The 25,930-nt window shown below is 33.3% G+C and overlaps 1 protein-coding gene across 1 annotated transcript in view; it reads right to left on the minus strand.

Annotated features, from left to right (window-relative positions):
• Positions 1 to 5,642: 5,642 nt before the first annotated feature.
• KLHL1 (kelch like family member 1) overlaps positions 5,643 to 25,930 on the minus strand; it is a 142,851-nt gene continuing 122,563 nt past the window's right edge. The window contains exons 8-10 of the mRNA XM_018070994.3: positions 12,367 to 12,579; positions 8,263 to 8,434; positions 5,643 to 7,249 (exon numbers count right to left, since the gene is read on the minus strand). Of these exons, the coding sequence (XP_017926483.1) occupies positions 7,190 to 7,249; positions 8,263 to 8,434; positions 12,367 to 12,579 (445 nt within the window). The 3' untranslated portion in view covers positions 5,643 to 7,189. The remainder of the gene's footprint in view (positions 7,250 to 8,262; positions 8,435 to 12,366; positions 12,580 to 25,930) is intronic.

The following is a 25,930-nucleotide window of genomic DNA, read 5'->3' on the forward strand; positions in this document are numbered from 1 at the left end:
ATTTGTATGCCTGTATTTGGATGAGATGACCCATCTGGTGGGAGGTGCCTTCTTTTCTCCAGTTTTTCTCTTCCTACCCAAGGGCCTGGAATAACTGATGCCCATTGATTACAGCAATCCTATGCTTTTAAATAATCCTCTTTTATGTTCTGAAGGCTTCTAAATTTTAATTATATAGACATGTTTTGCAGCTTACAGTATTAAATTGCTCCCTTATCTCTGACATCTAGGATATCTAAACCTTAGGTAACCGGGGCCTGTAGCTACGATTTTCTAAATACTTTCTCTCCTATGTTAACAAAGAGCTATATTTAACTTCTTTTGTATGTCATCTGGGTGCTCAAAATTACTATAACAGGGATTTCAGAACAGGGATATTGGTTTTGTTCAGTGCACAGTTGAGTCTTGCAGTTATATTCTAAATTAAATTTCTGTCATAGTTATTGGAAATAAATGTTTGTGTGGCCAGTTCCTTCTAGGCATTCATCAGAGTTTAGAGATTCATCTTAACCAACTTATTTCTGTCTGAACTAGGAATTTTAGGGACTTTTGCAGTCAATAGAGAGAAACACACTTTTAAAGTGTGATTTATTTCACCTTTAGAATGAGATGAATCATGTCCTGGAAATACTGATTTTTCTATTCTAGTGATAAGGAAAAGCTTTTGATGTATAATTCTAATGTGGACATTTGCATAGTAGATACCTATATACTCTATATTATGAAATGGATATTTATTCATTCATGCTGCTATTGCAAGTCTTCTTTCTCTTTTCCCTTTGAAATGGAACAAATGACCATTTTAAATTAATTGATGTCCTGGAAAATATACAGATGTAGAAACAAGAAAAAACCCAGAACCTCAAGCCAAAGGTTGTCTTTTTCCACACTATGTCTACATGTGAGATTTCCCACTATGTGACTGAAATATGCCACCCAAATCTTTACGGAATTGCACTCAAAGTCATTCATATACAAAAAAGTATCTAATATCAGCTGGGATACTTTACAGCTTCCTCTTTGAACTTCTGTTATCCCTTCCTAACTTCATCTGTGCCATACTTGCCAGCCCAATGTGGATGACTCAGATAATTTTGGGCATCTCAGATGGTATTAGACACTTATGTGGGGGCGATTAAACTGAATGCTCATCCATTTAATTGAAATATCTCACCTTTGGAACAATATTTCTTCCTGGAGACCATCAGAGGTAGCCCTCTTCAGTGACTTTTGTTAGCTACTTCAGAAACAGTTTAGTAAAGATACCAGACTTAACACACCCACCTAGCCTTCCAAGTGAAGAAGACTGAACATGAACCTGGTTCACAGACCTAATTCTGAGGAGTACTAGACTTCTGCAAGGGAAGATTTATTATTATTAGTGTAAGTTTTATGCATTTTTAAGTATCATGTGATCATAGGAAATCTGGGAAAATATGGGGCTACGGAAGCTTAAGGTGCTTATACCTCAGCTTTGACTACTTTTGTAATCCTTAGAGGGTGATGGATTTGGTAGCTCTACAGATTCCCCAAGGTGAAGCTGTGGATAGCCAGTGATTTGAGGTTGTATTGTTCCCTGCCACTACAATTCTTACCTGTGCTAGTATTTTTCCTTATGGTTTAATTTTCAACAGCTGAAGTCCTACACATGGAAATCAAACTTTTGCCGATTTAATGATTTTGAGCAGTCTCTCTGTGTCCATAAGCATACATCCCCAATGTACTATGAAGCAGAAATATAAGGGAATTTGGAATGAAATGCAAGGTTATATCAACCTGAGCAGCTTTACACTAGATTTAGAATAATGCTGAAGAATATTACAAGATTATTCATGTAATCTAATATTGCTACTGATAACAGTTACAAAAGTTTTTTAAAGTCTTTTCAGAAATGCCTTCTCTACTTATTCCTCATGAAATACCTAGGGCAAAGTCACAGATAATAGGTCACATTTTGTTTTGCCCGGTTCACTGTGAGTACAGTAATAAGGAAGTCTTCCAAGATGTGAATTCTGTTGTGGAAAAACAGTATTACATTTATAATCACAATGCATGGTATTTCTAGTGTTTGCTAATGGACATCAAGGTCTGAGTCATTAAAACTTGCATAACTTCAAATTCATTTGTGAGTTATTTTTATTGAAGTAATTTAAAAGTGTTTAAGTCATTGGCAAATATATTTAGGGGAATTTATTTGGGCCTTCTAAATATATAAAAGTTATCTGGATAATATATAGAGCTTTCCAGATATATTTTAACATATGTAGATTTAAAATAATGGTCAACTGATGGCAATTTTCTGTAGAAGAGAATGTTACTCAAGGAAAAGATCCTTTGTCTATGCCAAAATCATTCCCTTACATCAATGAATGTTAACTTAACGGAGTAAAATTATGAGACAGGCAACTCCCTGAAAGCATCCTAAAATTGCCGTAATAATTTGACCAGTTTCATATGAATAAAAGACTGTTCTATATGTAAAAGGATTTTTTTAAATTTACTTTTGGTTATAAACAATATTAGTATTTTGATTGCAAGAACATGTATAAAAATACATATTGAACAGTTGTAATTAAAGCCAAAGCAACAACATTCTTACCTACAGATCTTTTTATTGTCTTATTTGTGACTGATTTCAATGCAAAACTTCTCAATAAAACTGGATCACATAATGTCAATAATAAAGTGCTAGCTAGTAAATGACATTTTTCTATGTAGATATTTTCTAATGGGGATTATATTTCTAGCATCCATCATTGTCAATAATGAAAAGTAAATGCAAAAAATAACTAAAAGGAAGGGTCCAAAACTGCAAAGTAACCAACAGTTCCAGAAGGAACAGAGCATCACAAGGTTAGTATTTATTTTGCAAAATGGATCTTTTAACACTACAATATTTGTAGAAACAGATCAAAAGCGTCACCTGAAAAAAATTACCTATTTTTCTTGATTATTTTTTCTATTGATTTCAACTTGAATTATATTCCATATTTATACAGCCTCAAACATTGTCTAGAGAATAATTTTTGAAGTTTAACTATCTAGCATTTTGAAAGGAATTAAATCAGAAATATTAATTAATTTGAAAAACAGAGACATGATGTGCTATGGTATTTTTCTTGATTTTGTTTAGTTAAATAACTAATTAAAGCCCTGCAAAAATGTAATTTTTTCTATGATTTCTTTAGTAATTTTATTAATAAATATTAAAAGCACTGCCACCGTTATAAGAATTTCCTCTTCTGGGGAAGGCACTTATTTTGTCTTTTAGGTATTGCTTCTGTAAGCACTCCAAGAAGAAAATTTGGTCATGAATGAAAGAACTTTAAACTAAAGTTTCTGGGGGGCAGGGGGCAAAATCTCAATCTATCTCACTACTACCAGTTCAATGACAGAGGCAGAAAGAGAGACTTGGAGCCTAGAGAGGGATCTTGTAAGGTTTGAGAGGTGGGTCCATATGAACCTCACGAAGTTCAACAAGGCCAAGTGCAAGGTCCTGTATCTGGGCTGGGACAATCCCAAGCACAAATACAGGCTGGGTAGAGAATGGATTGAGAGTAGCAATGAGGAGAAAAATTTGTGGGTGTTATTGGATGAGAAGCTCAACATGAGCTGGCAACATGTGCTTGCAGCTCAAAAAGCCAGCTGTATCCTGGGTTGCATCAGAAGAGGGGCCAGCACGTCTAAGGAGTGATTATTCCCCCCTGCTCTCGTGAGACACCACCTAGAGTACTGTGTACAGCTCTGGGGCCAGCAGCATTAGAAAGACCTGGATCCATTCAAGTAAATCTAGAGGAGGGCCATGTAGATAACCAGAGGGCTGGAGCACTTCTGCTATGAAAACTGGCTAGAGAGTTGGAGTGTTCATCCTGGAGATGTCTCAGAGATATGTTAAAGCAGCCCTCTAAGTGCCTCAATAAAACTGGAAAGGGGTGTTTTGCAAGGGCATGTAATGGCTTTGAAATGAAAGAGAGTAGGTTTAGATTAAATATTAGAAGAAATTCTTTACTGTGAGCTTGGTGAGGCACTGGAACATGTTGCCTAGAGAAGTTGTGGGTGCCCCATACCTGGAAGTGTTCAAGGCCAGGCTGGATGGGGCTTTGAGCAACATGTCCTAGTAAAAGGTTTCCCTGCCTATGACAGAGGGATTGGAACTAGATGATTTTAAGGTCCCTTCTGTGAGAGACTGGAGAAAATGATTACTGGTTCAAAATGACTAAAGTTGGGGGTGGGGGGAGCAGGACAAGTTCAGCCAAGGTGGGCCAGTGCACTACTCCACACCCCACCACCTGGAGCCTCTAGTCCAGCCCCAGAATGGCTATTAGCCACTGGTACACCAAAAGCCCCACCTGGGGGGAAGGACTTTCTAATAAAGCTGGTTGATGCTCTTGAATAAAAAATTTGGAAATATAGAGAAAAAGCTAACATTTGAGACCATACTTAGACTATTAAACTATAAAATTTAAAAGCAGCATTTTGAGGAATTCAGTTATTGATTTCACTGAAACTAATATTTGCTGCAGTTCTGATTCCACTCTGATTTTCATACTTTGAAATCAATTTTCAAGTATGATTTCAAAATTATGTGAGAGAAAAGAAACCATGCTAGATCACTAACAACGAGGTTATCAGTTTTTTGAAAAGACAATAGCTTTTCCTGTAAATGTAATATTGTTTAGCACAATTCAGTGTATCAGAAGTGATTTTAAGTCTCATAAATAAAAAACAGGTCTTAATGAATCACAGAAACCAAGACTACAGTTATAGACTACTTCAATTTAAATGCATTCCCTGTGAAAATAAAGGTAAAACATAATGGTAAGAAAAAAAATTAATAAAAAATTATCCACTAGAAGAGACTCTAGAAGAGTCTCTTCTAGAAGAGACTCCAGAGCATATTGATGTAGTTGCATAAAAAGAATATGAAAGCCAAATTTGGCTCTTATTGTGGCTAGATTTTACATAACCTAAATAAAACAAATAAAAATTTTATTCTTTCAGCATTAGAGAAGTGGAATAGTCTGAAAAATTTCACATGAGAATCATGTTCCATTTTGGCAAAATAAAGACAAATGGAAAAAATGTAAAAGGAAATCGAGAATCAAAAATAAAATAGAAGACAAATTGAGGATAAGAATGAACAAGGCACAGAAAACAAATCTGCCACAGAATACAATCAATAGAAATAATCCAATTTTGAAGATCAATATATAGGTAGAACAATCATATTTCTATTGTGTATGGACATAATGTAATCAAAAGAAAGTTCTGGGAATAGAATTAAAATTCAGTTTCTAAGTTCCTTAGGTATCTGTGTAGAACCAAATGCCAATGTCTATACTTAATATTACAATTATAATGCTAGAATCTTTTTCATTTGGTCTTAGAAGTTTGTGTTTATGTGAAGTAAAATCTTTAGAGAGGTAACATCTTTTATTCAACAGCTTCTCGTGGTTGGAGAAAAACGGACATGCTTGCCTGTGGAAGACTAATTGCAATTCAAAAGCCAAGTGGCTGTAGAAAACCAATGTGAAGATTTTTTGGTTGATTTCAAATTAGTACAGAGAGGTATTTAAAAGATTTAATACAGTATAGTTAGGCTTCAGAACTGAGGTTCAGTTTGCAGCAGTAACGATCTCCATGCATGTTGATGCTGTTAGGCAGAAAGACATATCTTCAAATAAAATGTCCCAAGCTGGAAGCTGTATGTAATTTTTCATCTCAAGTGGTTTCAAAGGTTTCCATTGGAAAACTGGTTTTAGTGCAACCAGAATTACTTCTCAAAATTGCTAGTGACAGAGGATTGTGAGGTTTCTGCTTTTGGACCATGAAATGTTTCCTAAGGGATCAGCAGGGCTTTAAAGAAGTATACTTGCTAGAATTGTTCCCAGAAACTGTACCTCCCTGAATAGCAGAATTTCATATTCCATTAGTGGCCTTAGGTTCTAACTGATTCAGCTGAGCAGACGGAAAGCATCAGCGTTAAATCCACTCACAAAGTAAAAGCTCAAAGTATCATTACTGGCAGAAATTATCAACTCTAAAGGGAAGTACAGATGGCACTAGTATATTTACCATATGAACTTTATTAGATCAAATGGTATATTTTTCCTTATTTCACTTGCATTTATTCTGAATTGCCTACTTGGAGTTATTCTCAGTTATTCTCAGTCATAAGTGGAAAGTCATAAATTGCCAGCTCTAGTTAGGTAAAATTTGCGAGCATTAGAAAGAACTAAAATGTAGGACTTTTCTCCCTCTTGAAATATTAGAGGAGGTTCTATAGACTGTTCTGGTCAGGGTTCATCTGATACATGATGCACTGAAAGAACAATATCAATTTTCCAGCTTGTCATGAGCTTCTAACATGCAGTAGAATGCATTAAAAAAAGAGAGTAGAGCCCACATGCTTAAACTGAATATAAGACTAAGAAAGAATTAGGAAACTGTTCTTTTGACTCCAATATTTGCAACAAAGCCCCAGTGCAGCCACAGGATTGCTTTATGTATTATTTGATTAAACACACAGTCTTCCCATTCAATAGATTAATTTATAAGACGTGTTAAAACTGGTAAGGAGGTACAATCTGAAGATACAAAACAAGTTTACTTTTAGTTTTGTTTTTATTCCTACTGTAGAGTGACAGCTCAGCCATTATGAATATCCAGACCATTTGACCTCTTCCCTTCAGTAAGAATCAAATTGCCCATTTAAATGAGAAGGCCACAACCCACTTGAGGGTTGTGGACAGAAAAAAATTATATTACTATCAACTTTTCTTTTTCAAAAACCACAGTTTCAAATTTATTAAATGTACTTCAATGTTTCTGCAGTTCTCTCGCAGCCACAAAAACTGTTTTCATGTTCCTTTCTGCTTCTTGTATAGAGCTTTACCTTGGTAATCCAGTTCTCCAGGACACATTCATGAGAACTTGAGCTTACTACTCCACATTCACATATTTACGCCTACACACTCTGGTTTTTTTTTTTCTTGTCCACTGACTGTGAACAGTTTTTACGATTTTATAGGACATAAATACTTAATCTTTCTCACTTTCAGACTTCAAGTTTCTGATCAACAGAGTATTCACTGTGTAAATCCTTGTTCTTGTGAAATTATCATTCTCTTTGTCTCATAGAAAAATAATCATTTCACAGTCAGTAAAATCCTAAGCAGTGCTGACAAAGTCATGGTTGTTTGATGACTACAACACAGGCGCCAGCTCTTCCAATATTTAAGGATGCCATCTGCAGAAAAACAGATAGAAATTAACTGAACAGGAACAAGCCATGCAATAATTGCCAAAGTGCTGTGTCAACATTATTCTAAAATGCTCAAAACCACTAAAAATAAATACAAACCACACTACTCTAGTATTGTAGTTTTAAAATTACTTACTCCTACCTGATATCTTTCATCTAAGTGTGAGAACAGAAGAAAGAGGAATTAATTTTAGAGCTGTCATTAATTTTGTGAACTGTTGATATGCAAGGGATTTCTATGTGTATGTCTACATTTAAGCTTCTCAACAGAAGCTTCCTTTTACAACTTCAAAAAAAAATAAGTATTCTTGAGTATAATATATCACACCTATTTTAAATGCTTATTTAGGATAACATCATGCTTTCAAAGCATGCACTTTTCTTCATTAACTTTAAAGAGAACTTAGGATGACTAATTCAGATGTAAACATCTACAATGGTGGAAAAAATTACTTTTTCAGCAAGTCTGCAGCAGGACTAATAACAAAAAGTGTTGAAATAACTTTTTGTTTCTTTTAAAGTCTATGCAATGAATTAAAATCTTTCCAGCAAACTGTGACATATATTCCTTCTACAACCAAATCACTTGCCCCCAGCTTCTTGCATATATTACTATTTCTATTATACCTATTAATTCTTTTATGGTTCAAAATTAAAGACATACATACGGTTCAACATTTCAAAATATCTGTCAAACAGAAGAAAATAGAATAGAAGAATGAAATGATATTAGAAGAATGAAATTCTCCTAATTTCATTAGAAGAATGAAATTCATATTTTCATATGAAGGATCTTCAGGACATGCTGGTTACCAATTAAAATTCTAGAACCATTTTGATATTCTTTATGATATTACTTCTGCATGAAGAAAGATGAAAAAATTAATTTAATACGGAAATTGATCGGAACAAGAATTTTGTGTGAAAGGTAGCAACATAATAGTATATAATACATAATATTTATATAGCATAATACAAAAAATAGACTTTATGATTACCTGTGTCCACTCATTAGTTTGAGGGTCATATGCTTCCATAGTGTTCAGGTATGTTTGACCATCATAGCCACCTACTGCATATAATTTGTCACCAAGGAGACAGACACCAACAGCATCTCGAGGCATACTTAGTGGAGCCACCATTGTCCATGTATCAGTTTTTGGATCATATCTGAGAAAAGAGAAAGGAAACTGGATGTGCAGGGAGAAGATAAGTGTCAATATATGGTGATTTTTACTTGAATATAGACCTTTTTTTCCTGGGGAAAAAACCATCTTTTAGCATCCTATTCAAAAATACTCTTTCTAACAGCAAAGAAATGATACAGATTTATTGTGTTCCCAAATGTTGATTAGAAACTTTTGCTCAGCTAATCTTCTAGAATAAACTAAGGTATTTGTAGGATAATGTGTCATAAAGAGATTTGAGAAAGATATATGATCAATATCTGGATGTATGCATATATTTATGTATACATTTTAAGTAGGATATTTCTTGTATCATATTAAAAACATTATTTCTAAAATTAAATTTTACTATATTTTAATTTCTGAAATTATACTATACAATGTTCACAGCCAGAAAACCTTCCCAGGTATTCAGGGAATATGCTTAACTGCATAGGACTTACATTTTCCTCCCACTATTTGCTCAAGTAAGGAAAGTAATACTGTTTTTAAGGCACAATCACCACTGAATTTTTAAAATTGAGGGAAAAATTCCTTTAAAAATTAAACATTGAACCTAGGTATTAATTTAGATACTCATTAACAATGTAAAATTATTTCATTTCAGAAGGCATTCCATTGTATCTGTTTTGGACATCCATAAAGCAGCAATAAAATATCTTTTGAGAGTTTGTTACTATGGATGTCTGGAGTATTAGGTTAAACTAGATACCTCATTTTTAGATGTCAAATATTATTAAAATAGAATACCGTATCATAGTATGATAGAATTAATTTAATCTGTCATTAACCATCTCTACCACCTGGTAGAATCACTTGATTATCAGCGGAGAAAATACAAATCCTTTGCCCGACTTTATTAAGTTGCTTAAAAGTGTAAGGTAGGTCACACTTTGAGCATGGTGATTTCTCTAAAATAATAATGAAGTAACTCCTCTATAATGGCTAACATTTTCTTTATTTACAGGCCTCTACCTACTATATTGTTACATAAAATTAGGTATCGAGCCACTTCCTCCTTCAACTCTATGAGACAATATTATCTGTAAGTTAGCTTTTTGGGGGGAGAGGCAAGTTCTTTCGATATATTTTCTTATAGTCTAAACTTTATTAACTAGGAGTTAAGATTATTAACTGTAAATACAGTTAATTATTAGCTGTAAATACATAAGTTTTAGAAAAAGAAGGAAAATTCTAGCACCTGTTACTATTTCAGTCTGTGACATTTGCATTAAGCAACTAGTAGGGATACTATTTGAAGTCCCACATATTTGAACAATGAAAAATTTTATGTTTTGTTTTTTTTTAGTACAAGCAAAGTATTGCAACAGCAATGTTACAGTGCTTTGCTTGTAACAGCCCTTTGGTTCATAAATACAACCTTTAAATTGGACAATAAAAGAATTATCTGTAACCCTGATCATATTGTATGTTTTTATTTTCATTTCTAATTTTCTTACTTTTACTAATTTTATTATTCAAAATTTTTCATTTTTCTAGCCTTACTTAAGAAGTTTGAAGTTAAATATCTAGATATATTATAAATGTCTTTCATAACTTCAGAGGAAAATACTTTCAAACATTACTTGAATATGTAACAAACAAAAGAAAAAGAAAATTTGAATGGATTTTTTTCAAAGACTCTGAGCTTTTCAACAACAGCATCCTATGCCTCTAGCTGAAACTATTTCCCATTCAGTGAAAGTCACCAGTGGAAATGTGGAAAGAAATCAATTTTGAAATCAAGGTGAGATGAAGGGGAAAAACTATAGATTAAATGTTTATGTTTTTAGCATCCATCAAGTTTTGAGTAACATTTGAAAAAGGAAGCTACTTTATGAAATATGCCAAAATATGTCAAAAATTGTATAATTCTTAAAAAGGAATTAGTTGTTTTACCTTTAAAAAGGAATAGAACATTTACCAGCTTGTGAAGAGGAGAAAAACATAACTCTTATTTTATATCAGAATGCTTGAATCCATAGGAAATCCTTTAAAATTGTGTTGTCCATAGAAGAGATTAATCTGGAAGTCCTAATTACTATTGAGCAGAATTTTAGCAATAGCATTTAAAAACCATATATCTGTTGTCACTATATTTGCATAATCTCAAAGATAAATTTTAAAGTATTATGTCTGGCTTGACAGTCTTCCAGGAGCAAATTGTGTTTGAATAATGCACATCCTATCAGCCTGTATCAGAATGACAGAATGACTGAAGAAGAAACTCAGTTAAAAAACATGTCTTAGATATTTACAGAAAGTAAAACTTTCAGAGAGATATAAAAAAAAACTTACTGTAATCACTAATCTTTGTTTTCCTAAGTTATTGAGAAGTTTTTATTTTTTTGAAAATTACGTATAATTTTTGAATAAAAAACCAGACACACAAAATAACATCCCAGCCATCTTATAAACTAATCAACCACTGGAAGGGCCAGGAGAGTTTTTTCCCATTTTAGTGGAGTACACCAGTTAATTCACATCCACTCTACATAAGCCAATAATCTTATGAGTTGTTGGTCCCAACTTTTAGTCTCGAAGCTTACTATTCATGAAGTACATTATCCACATTTTTTTCTATCAGTGGAAAAATACCTAGACGAAGAACACAGTATAATGTCATTCCAATACCAGTACATAACACAGCATAAGGATATGTGGTTTAGCTCATTGTTACAGTCTCCCCTGAGAAAGACAAATGTGATGGGATGGTTCATCTTCAATACCAGAAGGGTTTTATTCTCAGAGAAAGAAAAATGAAAGAAGAACTCCAATAAGCAGAGTAGTTGAAAAGATCTCATACTATTGTCACTAGTAGTCTTAATATAAATTTATTTCACTGAAAATGCTCATTATTGTTCCTTATAAATGAAAGTCCACAAAGATAGTCCATAGAGTACAGGCATCATGGGATTTCTCTTATTAACTGTCCATCTGCTGGAAATGGAAAGTAAAGTATTTGGCAGCCTATGATCTTTTCTTACATATACAGTAGAGATGGCAACGTGTCTAAGATTCCTCAAAATCATATGGATAACATAAGGAGTACGTTTTAACTTATAATTTTTTGGTTAAATATTGAATGCCAATCCAGATTCAGCAGAAGCAATAAGTGACATTGAACTAAAGTTTAACCCCTTCGGAAAATAAATAAATAGATAAATCTCTCCCAGCACCAGTCTTACTTGTGCATTAAGATAAACCATCCACTCAAACATATCTACTTTAACTTTTGTAACCTGTACATATTTGGAGAGTGTGTTTTCCTTATTCTATTTTATAGCATACAGAAACAGAAAAAACCTTCATGAAACATTTGAAGAATACCTTTAAATGGAATGCCATAATCACTTCCACTGTGTTATAGTGCCCTACTAGATATTCTTGACTTTGTAGAATATCTACTTGCAAAACTCAGGGTACTGTAAATACAGTGTATAAGGCCTATATCAACACATTAGAAAGTGGCAATGTCGCTAAAGGAAACAATATATTGTACTATGAATATCCATCACTTAAGCAATTGTTTATTTCTTCTTTGCTTAGCTATGTTTTTAGATTTAAAAAATATTTCTAAACACAATTTAAACAAAAATTCTAAACAAAATTATTTCAAGGAAAAAATTTGATCTCTACAAAGTTTAGTTTATAATTCTGCAATGTGTAATATAGTGCCTTAAAAGAACAGATTACTTAAATGCTATTTGAAAAGAGTGGACTTTTGTGTTCATGATAATATATAATAATACTGTGAATAAAAAGGAAGGACAATAAATTTCAAAGAAATTATCTTTTACAGACCCTTACAGAATTTTTCAAGAAAGTCTGTTTAACTTTACCATCACAAATATAAGAAAATTATGCTACCAGACATTATTTTCTATTTAAAAAAATGCATGTATAATTGAATACCTTTCTACATAGTCAAGCAGTCGAGAACAATGGTTAGAAGCAGGAGCGTCATGGCCTCCCACAGCATAAAGAAACCCATCACATGTAGCCACTCCTACACCTCCTCTTCTCTTACACATAGGAGCACACATGTTCCATTTATTTGTGTGAGGATCATAATATTCCATTGAACTCAAACACGAGCTTCCATCCCGGCCTCCAACTGAATATAACCTAAGAAAGTCCACACAAATAAGAATGTTAATAAAACAAGTGCTCAGAACTGCAGAAATAAAAACAAGGAGTATGTGTTTTTTTTATCTGACATCAGCCAACAGAAAAAAGAAAAAATATATTTTTAAATAATTTGATTTTTATATAGTGAGCAAATAGATGTTTTTGATATTATTAAAAAACTCACATGCTACTTAGTTCTTTGCCCACCTGAATAGAAAGGAAGATATTTCTTTCTGTAATGGATATTTTCATTCTTCCATTACTGCATACACAGTCAAGGGTGCCACAAGTGACATGCAGATATGTCTCTATAGATTTATAAATCATGTAAGCAGGGTTGCTGCCTAAGCTTATCATCTGTGAGATGAAAGTGGAAGTGCTAATTTACAATTGGTAATCCAGACAACATAAAAAATATGCTATCCATTTATTATAGTTTCTCTGTGTTTTTATTGTGCATCAAACTAGTAGGAAACACCCTGTCAACTGCTGTTCTGTATTTTAAAATTTATCTTATATAGTACTACAATACTGAATACGTTCAATGTTAGAATCAGAACAATTAGAAGAACAAGCTTCTACTCTGCCTTTCTTGACAAAAGAAAAAAAAAAGAGGCACTCGGTATGCTAAAATACAAATGATATGGAAAATTGTAGTCAGTCTTCAAACTGATATTTGACAAATTCCACAAAAGAATCTATCAAGCTCATGGTCAGAATGAATTTACACATACAATATAGTAGATATCAAATATGAAATGTGTTGCAGATAGGAGTATGACATTTTGTTTTAGACATGGATTTTTAAAAGAGAGCTAACTCAGTTTCAAGAATCTTGCTTATATTGAAGAAAAGTCTTGCCCACACTAACAGTATCTACCTGCAAGTAAGAAAATTATAACCCCCCAGGCACTGTATATTTTCTTCATCAGAATATATTGTGAGGATAAGTTGGAAAGTCATGGAAAACTTCTGAAAAGTATTTTAAACTTGAAATTACAAAAATGTGGTCTAACAAAAAATATGTTGTGTTTGTAACTATCTTCAGGCAAGAAACTTGTTACAGTCTACTTTTTATAACGGTTCCCAGGAGGAAACAGTTCTGATTGTTCTTTCCCACTAATACTGTACTGCATTCATTTCTTATATGAATACTGTTGTACGTTTTTGCCTTTCCTACAGTGCCTGGAGATTAACTAATAAAAACACACGCTATTTTAAAGTCCAGCCACTAAGCAATTTAGGTTGTGAAAGCTGTCTGCGTGCAGCAATTACTCATTTGGAAGCTTTTACTGTCCTAAGCACTCCATGAATTCAGAGCTATTTAAATGTGCATTTACCATTACATTTCATTGGTATGGATGCTGATAAATAAGGAAGTACCATACTATTATAAATATGTCACTGAAGCATGAGAACATGTCAGTTCTTTCTGATAGACATACTTGTGCTCTGTCTGAAGTACGCAGGAGAATCCATACTCCTCTATGAGAGATACTAAAGCAAGTACATTTTTTTTAGTACATATTTTTTTGCAACTATTTCTTTGGAGTTAGTCCTAATACATTTAACTTTCTTTACAATTATTGGATATCTACAGACGAAATCAGTATTAAGAAACCCATATGTAGGTGTTAACCTGTGGGTGTCTACAGTGTCTAAATTGCTGTTGTGCTCAGAGCAGCTGAGCCTAAAGAACAATTTTGTTCACCAACCACAACCATATTTTTGTCCTTCAACTGAAAATAAGAAACACAGAACAGCACTAAAAAAAAAATTAAATATGTGATCAAAAACATTTACATTCATATAAATGTAAATATAAGCATTTATGTGTATGTGTCTGCAAGGATGTTATCTTTATCTTCAAAGATCTGACTCGGTTCAACGACCCACAGTGATAAAATTTTATTTGTGACATATAAGGTATGGTGACATTCCCTGTGAGCTGAGAGATATGGCAAATAGCACAAAGGAGAAACTTGCATGACTGCTGGAGGTCAAGTAGGCTACCCTGAAGCAATTTAAATGGCAGTACACAATTACATGTAGATAGATGAATTGATACCTAAAAATATAAACAAACCATGGTTAACAAACTGGAGATTTTCAAATAGATTTCTAAGTAAATATTTGGACACCTAAACAACTGCACATAATTTTTAAAAATGTAAAGCAACAACACTTCTGCAGGCTTCAGTGCAAACAGTCTTGTGTTTCCCTAGTCTAAATACCCGCCACTTTACTTATTTCTTCTGTCAAGAAAAGTTCTCATTTATTCCATTGTCTTTCAATTGAAATAAATCTATAAGCTGATATTTCCATGCTGATTGTGAAGTACACTTTCTCATTCCTCTATTGCTAATAAAATATGGCTGAAAGCATTCCAGAGTTGCTGGTAAAAAGATAGCAAATGTTGTTCTCAAGTAGCTGATAAAAGTTTCAGTCAGTGACTGGGACCACTAGTGGTGGTCTTTTCTAGAAAAGACTAGCTTTTCTTAAAATGCTCTATGCTATTCAGAACAAAATTAATTTCCAAACCAGGTTTTAGAATTGTCACTTTAGAGTTTGACTGTGTTTCTATCTCAGCAAGGAATAGTTTATAAAAATAAAAACAATTTTTTATGTCACAAAGGAATTAGCTGAATTGCTTTTCATTGTGTATCCCATCAAAACTGTTGAAATTATAAAAATAATAATAATGACATATCACTGTTTGGAGAGGAAGATGAACATAGAAAAGAAAGCATTCAGTACTGAGCAATTTTATTTCCACAGTAAAAGTTCTGCCTGTGAAGATGTTATGGATTTCTATTTCCAAGTGTTCTACATTTCAGCTGATTCAGACACTGTGCATAGATATAAAATTGGACCAAGTTCAGCCTCCTCTGAGCTGGAAATTTGTCTTTTCAGGGTTTTGTCACTTCTTGTACTAAGATGGAAAGAGATTCATGAACATTTGTATATATATAACTATATGTATAATTGGCTAGCAAAATGCAGTAGAGGTTTCAAAGCAGGAAACACTAGGAGAAATCATGACCAGCTGGATCAAAAGCATTTATCTCAGTTCAGCCATTACAAACCTTTGATAACTACTCAGAAGAGCCAATTTTAAATTCAGTTTGACAAGCCAACCTCAAAAGACCAGACTGTCTTTGATGTGAGGTGGTATGGCTGAAAACAGTTGAATCATACCCTTGTTGCATTTCTTAATGAGGTTTTGCTTTTCAAAATTCTTTCACTGTGGATACCAAAGACCCTATCCAGCCTTTTGCTTAGGCCCTTTTGTACCCTTTCCTGGCCTTTCAGTGTCTCTGAAAGAGCAGCAGAGAATTACTGCGCCACAAAAGATATCTGCTTGTAGAAGTGAAGGCACTGTAATATTTTTCAGAAATGCTGGGCTACTGTATTGCTGAATCAGTCCATACCTGACCTAGGAATCAGACTGTAGGAGAGGAAAGGTATCTATCCATGTTGCTTTGGTTAAGACAATTTAGTTCACTTGCAAAAGTTGAAAATATGACAATTTTCTAAATGGAAAGCATTAATGAAGTCTTATTTTCGTGTGTAAATTTGGAAGGGCATTTCATGTACTTGTAATGTAGTAGTGAAGTAAAAATATATAGAGTTGGACCAAAAAAAAAAGGGAATAAAATAAGTGCAATAAAATTAACTACTGACACGTTGGATGGGAGTCCCGAGCAACCCGATCTAGCAGCTGGTATCTCTGCCCATGGCAGGGCAGTTGGAACTAAATGATCTTTGAGGTCCTTCGAACCCAAGCCATTCTATGATGCTACGATATAAAATATTGAGAGGAAAACACTCTTTCCATGGATAGTATTGTTATGATAAAGCTTGATTTCCTACACTAGAAATTGTTGTTTCCTAGTAGAAAGAACCTCTTCCAAGCAATTTTAATTGTAATTGGACTTATATGGGCTACATTATCTCTTCAAGACCATTGACAGAATGCAGATTCCACCAGTTAAAAAACATTGTTGACTTTATCAGGCTATAGGATAGGTAAGGCAAAACAGTCTTTGTAAATTAATCATTTACTACAGGATGTGCATAAGGCCCTTTATTTGCTCTCTTGTTTATTAAAAAAACAGACAGTGAATCTATCAGTAAATATGAATTTTTTATTAAATCCACAGAATTACTTTGTGTTAGCCTGAGCTGTGTTTATGATACTAATTTTCTTTGTGAGTTTAATAATAGCCCATAGAGTTGTTGCATTTTACTCTGTCTCAGTATCCATCTGTTGCATGATTTTGACTAAAATATTAAAAATAATATCTACATCTTTTTGTAGTTTCTACAGTTAAGGAAGAATAACTTCAACATTTGTCTAATTTTCCCTATAGTGGTATGCAGAATAATTGCCTTTCTGAAAAAAGGGTTTAATCAAAAGCAGCAGTTAATAAACAGCATATTCATAAAATATCATCAGCATCAAAATGGTCATAAAAGAACCTGAAATAACTTCTCAGGATTTAAATTAAGTTATAAATTTATTTATAGGTCAAAGTACATTTACAGTAAAACATAGTAAGAACAGAGAAAAGATTTTAAAACTTTCAACAGAAAAATTCTAAGGCTGATAACTTGTGAGTTAGACTCTGAAATATGTTTGTTATTCTTCCTAAGGCAAAAGAGTTTTATAAAATTCATTACTAGTAGCTAATTACTTCCTAAAATAAATCTGAGATACTCTATAGTTAGGTACATGATGTAGGGGTCTGTTATGGAAGCAGACATGTGATAGCATGAATTTTCTGACAGGGAAAAGCACTGCTGTATTTTAGCATCAGGCAAAATATCCATGTAATTCATAAAATATTGATATAAAACTATTTGTTTGTAGTCAGTGAGAATATTGTGGGCAGAAAGCTCACAGTTTGAAACATACATTTTTCTCCTTACATAACTGTGATTAAGTATGCCAGTTAAGGTATTTTAATTAGTTCAAATGGATTAGTAAAAGAATAACTGAATCACCAATAAGGTACAAGAGCAAAGAAAACCTCAAGCAACAAAAGCCATGAGAAAAAAACTGCACAGATGGGAAATATAATGGTTTCAGTCATACTTTCTTATCTTGGTAGTTTGGTATGAAATTTTGAAGTGTTACTTCAGCTTTAAAAATCACATTTATAGCATAATAATACCTCTTTTAATTAATAATATTGATCCAGTTCCCTAGTTGTTACTGAAGTATGAAAATTATCCATGCATTACAATTATATGGATGACTCGCAAAAAAGTCTTAGATCATTTAGTCTGTGACCTTCACAATGAACAAATCCTTCTCAGTTCAGCGAATTCAACCACTAATGTAAGATTCAGCTGCAGTTGGTCTACTGAGTCAAAAGGAATTTCATTTTACCCCAATATTAGTCATTAAGAAGGTAATCAAGCTTCAAACTGGAAAAAAATAAAAAGTTAAGAGCGGAGATGGCATGGTATTCTGTTCTGCTGAGTACAGCAGATATTTGACAGCTGTAAGGGCTGTTGCCCATAAAGATATCTAGTTGAGTATTAGATTAGATATCTAGATTTCGTTAATTTCTGTAAGATTTATATTTTAAACATATGTGGAAATAAGGAAGCATGTGCATACAAATGAAAATACACAAATGACTGCATATGTGTATATACTTCATCTCCCACTAAAAGATAATAATGAAAAACCAGACTTTCAGAATAATCCAGAATATAGGATGTTAACACCTTTTGTAGCCACAAGAGATGTCTGAATGCTTTTTAAAAGTCTGTGCTTAATTTTGGAAGCTGCACAATTAAAAAATAGGCTGTGAATTTTTCTAGGCATTATCCACATTGCCTCCCACTGTCTAGATTGGTGCATACATTACATTTAAAAGCTTAAGTTAGATGGAGTGACCCTACTGCCTTTTCCTGCCAGGTATTAGGACTGAGTGAGTTAACTAACTATGTTTGCTTGGTCTGAGGTACCCATATATGTCCAAATTAATGCTTACATACTATATCATATGCATTATCTATGTAGAATTTGTTGTTCATCACAAAACTTACAGAAAAAAAAGAACTATGTAGTATAGACAAAATGTTTCTTATTACAAAAACTGAATGACAGACCTTATAGCGAATGACAGTCATGCTAGCTGCATAACAATGAACAGTCAGTTAGTCCAAAAGTTTTGTTGTATGGGTAATGGATGAAGAGAAGTGCATACTGGGGGCACGCACACTAAAAGATGTAGATGCGCAGTAAACATTTAAAACAGAAATGTGGTCTGAGCATGTGGGAGTTTGGACACAGTATATCATGAGGAAAAAAGGTTGATCAAATTCCCATCCTGCAACTCAGCAATGTCTTTAGCACCTGCCATGTCTCATAACAATCACTTAGGTTCTAAAGAGCAATGCATCCTAGGTGCGTATGTATCTGCCTTGGACTGCTGAAAGAATAGTGGGTTTACTGTAACGTGTCATGAGTTTTCATTGTCCTCTTGTAAGGGTCACACGTACTTATTTAACTTGTATCTTCTTAGGGCTAGCCTAACCACATAGAAAGAAGTAAACCTCTGTAGGTTACTTCCTATGGTACAGGCTGAATGTAAAATACCAAGTTAAATCTTGCTTGAAAAGGGGAGAATATGTTGCACTTTGAATTGAATTGTACATTCACTGAGCTGCATGGGACCCCTGTGTAGGACATATGAATTTGTGTGCAAAAGCACAAAAGATCAGACAAGCACTTTGATTTAGTAATAAGCCTTAATGATTCTGCTAAGAGAAAATACCACAGATAGTTTATTATATGATGCATGAAAGGCAAAGAAGCAGAACTCCTGGAGGAGGTTATAATCAGCCACGCAATCAAGTTTTGTAAGTGGTTATATGAATGTAATACATTGCTAATTTTCTTGTGCCAAACACTGAATGCTGTTAAGGACTTTGTGGAATTATTAACCTTTGCCTCTCCAAGGTCAGTACACAGCAAACATATTCTTGGTGGGTGACTAACTACAAGACAATTTTGAGAACTTTTCCTGTGCACACACTAATTTGGTTTGAATTTTGCCATTTCTCTTAAAAATGAAGGTTCAGCAACCTAAATTTTCTGAGAGTCACTTCATAAGAGTGCATAATAATCATAAAGGATATATTAAACTAAAGCAACTGCTATTTACCACAGGCACAATACTGATCTAAATAACACAAGTTTCATTCCAGCTTTTCTCATTAAGTGACCTGAAAACAAAACATTCCACTTCACATATGCCAACATCTCTATTGGCCAGCTTTCTGTTTCCCATTCAAAACAAAACAGAAAAATGGCTGGAAAAGCACTGCTGAAACAATAATCCAATTAAGGAAAATCCATTACTAAAGGAATCCAATTATTGCAAAACTGATGGAAGTGAATGAATGTAATGAATATAAATAAACAAATATTAAAAAAATGCCCAAAGCTAGATAGTTATTAAAGTCTCTCCACCTCACAAGTGAAGTTGAAAATGCAACAAATGAATTTGCATGGGTATGAAGGGAAAAATAGTAAATATGTATATACAGATGCATTTTTATAAAAAAAATATCATTAGTATGTTCAATTTCTATGAATGTTTAAATAGAATTAATAGAATGTAGAAACCATTCTGAATTCTATCTGCTGTAGTTAAGTAAGAGACAAAATTTGACACTACCAATTGATAATAAATAATTTCATAAAGGATGTAACCACAAAATAACTTTTTTTTAATGTTGGACTGTCTTTCAACAAAAATATGAAAAAAACAATATGAAAACATATAACTAAGATAAACACAAAAAAGGATGGAAACATAATTGATGGGGAAGGATGAGGTTTTCCAAACAACTCCAGTTTTAAAGATGTTGGATTGGATTAAGAGGATCTATGTTTAGGGTTTTGTTCCTATAAAAGAAAATATCTCTGGGTCAGTTTATGCATCCTGCCTATAGCATTTGCATTTAATTTCCCTGCTTAAAATAATCACCAGTCACAGGCAGTGCAGCCAGTGGAGGACATCACATTGGAGTAGCAGGTTATTTCCCAAAGAACTGCAGCCCATGGAGAGCCCATGATGGAGCAAAGGAAATGCATGAGGAAGAAGTAGTGGCAGATAGAGGCAGTTATGGGCTGACCACAACCCCCATTCCCCATTCCCCTGCACCAGTCAGGAGTGGGGCTATAGGACTATATAAGACATAAATTGAGTCTGGGACAGTGATGAAGAAAAATGGTATTTTAAAATTTGTTTTTGCTCCTCACTAGCCAGAATCCATTTTTATTAGCAATAAATTGCATTAATTTTCACCATAACAAGTGTGTTTTGCCCGTGACAGTAACTGGTAAGTGATCTTGTTGACTTTATCTTAACCCATGGGTTTTCTCAGCCTATTTTCTCCCCCTGTCTAAAGAAGGAGAGGAGTGGGAAGTGGGCAGGCATTTGACTGTTAGCCAAGACTAACCCACCATAATAATTTAAAAGCAACTGCAAGTTCACAGCATCCCCTTTCTCATTCTCTCATTGTACAGTGCCTAAATGCAGAAGGTGACTATAAAAATAACTGTAATCGAAATACTAATACTAACGATAATAATAAAAATACATTGATTCCTCTTTCTTGAAAGAATCAGATATGTCAGATAGATATTTATGAGGAATAATATTCTCTTGCAGCATTTCTCCTTGCTCTTTCACTGTTCTTTAGACACATTGGGTACTTGTAAAACTTTTCTTTTTCTGAAATAAGAGTAAAACATTATTTGAAAGAGTACTTGAAACAGTTCTATTTTTAAAAGTTAAGATTAAACAACTCCTTGCTTTTTGTCATCTATCATAGAACAATAGTGTGTGATATCTAATAAAAACAACAGCAGTAGGTGGAAATATCAAGTTTACTATAGCACATCTTTGAGGATGTGGCAATCAATAAAGGGCAGGACCCCCTTCGCCTGAATTCCACAAGATGTTACCATGAGATCGAACTGTTTGCCAGTGTGTGTCACAGTCATTATTTTTGACACTTAAGGTACTGCTGTGATGTTCTATCATTTACGGTCAACCTGCAGATCAGATCAACAGCTGACTATTTCATCCTTTTTTAACACAGATTTATTGATATTTGTTAAGGAGATCAAAGGTAAAGGGCCAGACTTTTTGCCAAGAAAGCTACAATTGCTTCAAAAGAATCTTGATAATTTAGAACACAGAAGCAGAAATTTAGGAATGTTTTTTGTAATGCAGTTTTTATGGCCATATAATGGGACAATCTAGAAAAATTTCAGTTATTGCAGTGTCACAAAAATAGTTGGAATAACACAAATCTGTATGATACACAGCATGTCTTCGAGGTGTATATATTCCTGAGGAAAGTGTCTAAAATTAATTTCATTTTTACTTAGAGTTACATTATTAGCATAAAACATGTTCTGAAATTAAATTAAATTAGACTAGTGTAAAGGTTTAGTGTTCTTAGGGAATGTACGCTTTGCGTATTAGAGAGTTTATAGAAGGCTAATAAATAGCCATGGTAGTCTTGGAGGCAACTACATTTTAAGGATTAGTACCTATTGGATTGAAAGTGTCAACTAGATTTTTTTTTCTCTAGTTTAAAAAGTAAGAAATTACGACATATTCTTGAAATAGTACGTGACAATTTTTAAAAGCTTCTGGAAAAGATAGGAATTTTTCATACTTTTCATACTCATACTTGCTTCTAACTTACAGTGTAGAACAGTACTATTGCTTCATTATTATCTGCTGAAAACTGTAGAATAGTAGTCTTACATAGTATACATTGCATACTAGCTATACACCACTTATGTCAGCCCCAAAGAACAATTCAAATAAATCATCCCAACTTTGGACTTGTTATCTGTATATAAAAAACAGCATCCTCACAGTTTTTTCAAAGTGTAAATCTCAATTTTGCATTTCTTTTTTTTTTTACTTATTACATATTTATATAATTATATTATATATAATATATATAATAATATTTCATATTTATTGCTGATCTGACAAAGTTCATGCACTCTTTCTCTTCCAGTTTGTGCAACAGGTTGTTAACAAGGTGGAAAGGATGATGCTGTTTCCAGATCAGGACCATGTTTCATCCCATGATATTCTACGGTGGCAAGTCCTACAACACCTACCAGGTGTTAAAATTTGATAAAGACATCAAATTAACAATAAATAATTATATTTATATATGTACTGTTTGATTATAAGAAACACATGAGGATGAAGGTGATGGAATCTCCAAAGCCTCACTACACATTGTTAGTGGTACACAGAACCAATTGCTGATTTGGGAAAACAACAATGTTACTGAAAAGGAAAATTCTCCTTCTTGGTGTTGCATGAAAATACATAACCCTTTCTGTTAACCAATAAACATGCATTTAGAACTGAAGAGAGTTTTGTGTACATGTTCTTGTTGTCTCTGTATTATTTTCATTCCATCTCTACTTTCCCACCCGAATTTTAGCTATTTTTATGCATCTATTCCTTTGCCAACTGTAATAGTTTTGTTGCTTTTCTTTGGTATGACAGGCATTCTTGATAGTCATGGTACACCCTATATAGCATTTGCACTTTCAGTTAAACTTCCTTCAATATGCATGACCAGATTTCCACACAGTAATCCAAATAACTTAAGTATTTCCATTATTAGCAACACTTTATGTATTCTTCAGTAGCATTTCCTTTTCTTTGTCAACAGATTTCTTTCTTCTACTGTTCTTTCTCTGTGCTTACAAGGTACTGGGCTTCTTTCACTTTCACATTAAATTTCTTCAAACACAAGACCTGTCAATTCACATATATACTGTTAAACATCCTATTTGTGTTGCTTCTTAGGGTTATCCAAATACTTCTGTAGAATAGCCCAACGTGACCCACATGATATTGTTCCCTTTGGTGACACTTTGAATGGTCTAATGATAATTTAACTAAAGTACTCTTGCTGTTACACTCTTTTATCCCAAGGCAAATCTTTAAAGAATTCCAGGGGTAAATGTGTTGCATACAACAACTAGAAGTTCTTTTCTTCTTCAAATCCCTGTAACTATTTATTTCCCATGTAACACCAGATAAACTGCTTTGTTGAAACTGTGGTAAAATAAATCTGACATGTGTCTTTCTTTTATCTAGAAAACCACATATCACTTTTATTAGTTGTTCTAGCAGCTCCCTACCTGTAGGATCACATTTAAGAAAATGAATATTGCCTGTGTTCCTTATTGATGGATAGTGACTACTGTATCCTATTCCTCTGGGAAATCTGAAGTTAACAAACCAGGTGACCTTTGTGCTTGAACAGGAAGATATTCCATTAAGGCCTTATGGGTGAAACAGTACTGCAACTTAAAAATGTAATAATGTAACATGATTATACAAAAGAACCTTGTGAAATGGACTAAGTTTAAAAAAACATACTTCAGATACTTATTTTTCTGAATTTCCAAGAAATTCAGCAGGATTTTATGGCTTCAATAATTAAAGATTTTTCAGATTAGATTATGATGCACATGTTGACACAAACCTTTTCAATTTTTAGGAAAGATTTTGATATAAAATTTTCAGTTTAAATTTAAAAATGTTGAATGCATTTCATAATTATTTAATTCAGTGCAGAAGAAAGGAAACATAGGGAATAACCAGGAAAAAAACTCCTCAGGACTTCCATATCAAAATAGTTTCTCCCTTGCTGAATGATAAATTCAACATCTTGTTGCTCATTGAGATATCCCTTTCCAATATCCTGAGGAATGCAGCATATGTCAGTTGTGTGGAACAGCAATGTAGTAAGAATAGCACCAGGAAGTTGAAAGATCTGGTTCTTACATATGTTTTCAAGTATCAGTTCTTGGAAAATGGAATATTTTTTGAAGACGGTTATTCAGATTAAAAAAAAATAAATCAATAATATATTTCTATTTGTTTCAGTGACACCACTGCTTTTCAGTTTTCAGTGATGTCCATTCTACTTTTCTGGGACACAGATAACATTTCTTTTAATTTTAAATGTGATATAAGTAATGCAAAATTCAATTGAGTATCCTAAAACTGGGAAGCATTAGATATATGTTCAGTTGTGCAAAAGAAATATACCCGGAATATATATACATAATTATATGCAGATCTTCATGATTTTAGATCAATATTTGAGGGGTTATTTGTTTAGATCTTGTTTCTGCTGGTTTGCTTCATGGCTTATGGACTATTGAAACCAGATTCTTTTAGAATAACAGGGTTATTAAAGCAGCTTTGTCCATTTGATCAACTCTGGAACATTTCAATGCCAGTTTGACTTAATAAGACAAAGCAATGACAATTAAGCTTCATTGGTTTTCAAATGATTTCACAACACAAAACTAACTCGTAGTGCCATGGATGAGAGGTGGATCATCCGAGAGATCATCACTGATTCATACCATGAATTAAATAATAAAATATTAATAATGAATGCATCCAATAAAGCCTATTTAATTGGAGTCATTATGCTAATAGAACATAACTGCAATATGACAAACTCACAAAATGAACTAAGACCTTTAAAGCCAGTAGTTTTAATTAATTTGAGATAAATTTAAAAAAAGCAACCTGTATATTGTTATAATGATGGAATTATGGATACTCTGTCAGGTCTCCTGTTGTTGCTACAGAAAGGTACACAATTTCCTAATGTAAGATAGTTGTTTAAAGGCTAAATTAAGCTTCTTGTTTGATTTTTATTATATTCAGTGATTTACAGTCAGTGGGAAGAGTCTGACAATCCCAGAAATCAATTCAGCCCATTAATATCAGGCCTGTATCTTAGGTGTGATAAGCAAAATCTAGTAAAAAGGATTTCTAAGAGATTTTTACAACTGTATAATCAAAACTGAGTGATTTTCAGCTGGAAGAAATGGGGTGGGCAAAATTCAGTGGGTTCCTGAATTATTCAATAGCACAGTCTATCATGAAACACAATACCCTTAATAAGTCCTTTTTTTATCCCTATATACTTTTTATCCAAACTTTTATTAATTTTTTTTAATGTTTCATTCTATTCCACAACTGCAGCTGTTTCACATCCTCTCTTCCTTTTTTTTCAGTAGCAATAAAGTGTGAGGAAAACAATATTCCAAAATTTTTATTCCATTGCTCCCACTATTTTCCAGGGATTCTTTACTGACTGCCCCCTATTATGTTCAGTTTTCTATAGTGGGACACACCTTTCCTGCTTAAATATCAAAACCTTGGAAGTCAAGCTCTGAGACAGAGTCCTTAGGTTTCCTGTATAGTTACTTGAGAAAAATGGGCACTTACAGAGCACAATT

The sequence above is a fragment of the Manacus vitellinus genome, unplaced genomic scaffold, assembly GCF_001715985.3.
Source record: "Manacus vitellinus isolate BGI_N305 unplaced genomic scaffold, ASM171598v3 scaffold_2_pilon, whole genome shotgun sequence".
Taxonomy (NCBI): Eukaryota; Metazoa; Chordata; class Aves; order Passeriformes; family Pipridae; genus Manacus; species Manacus vitellinus.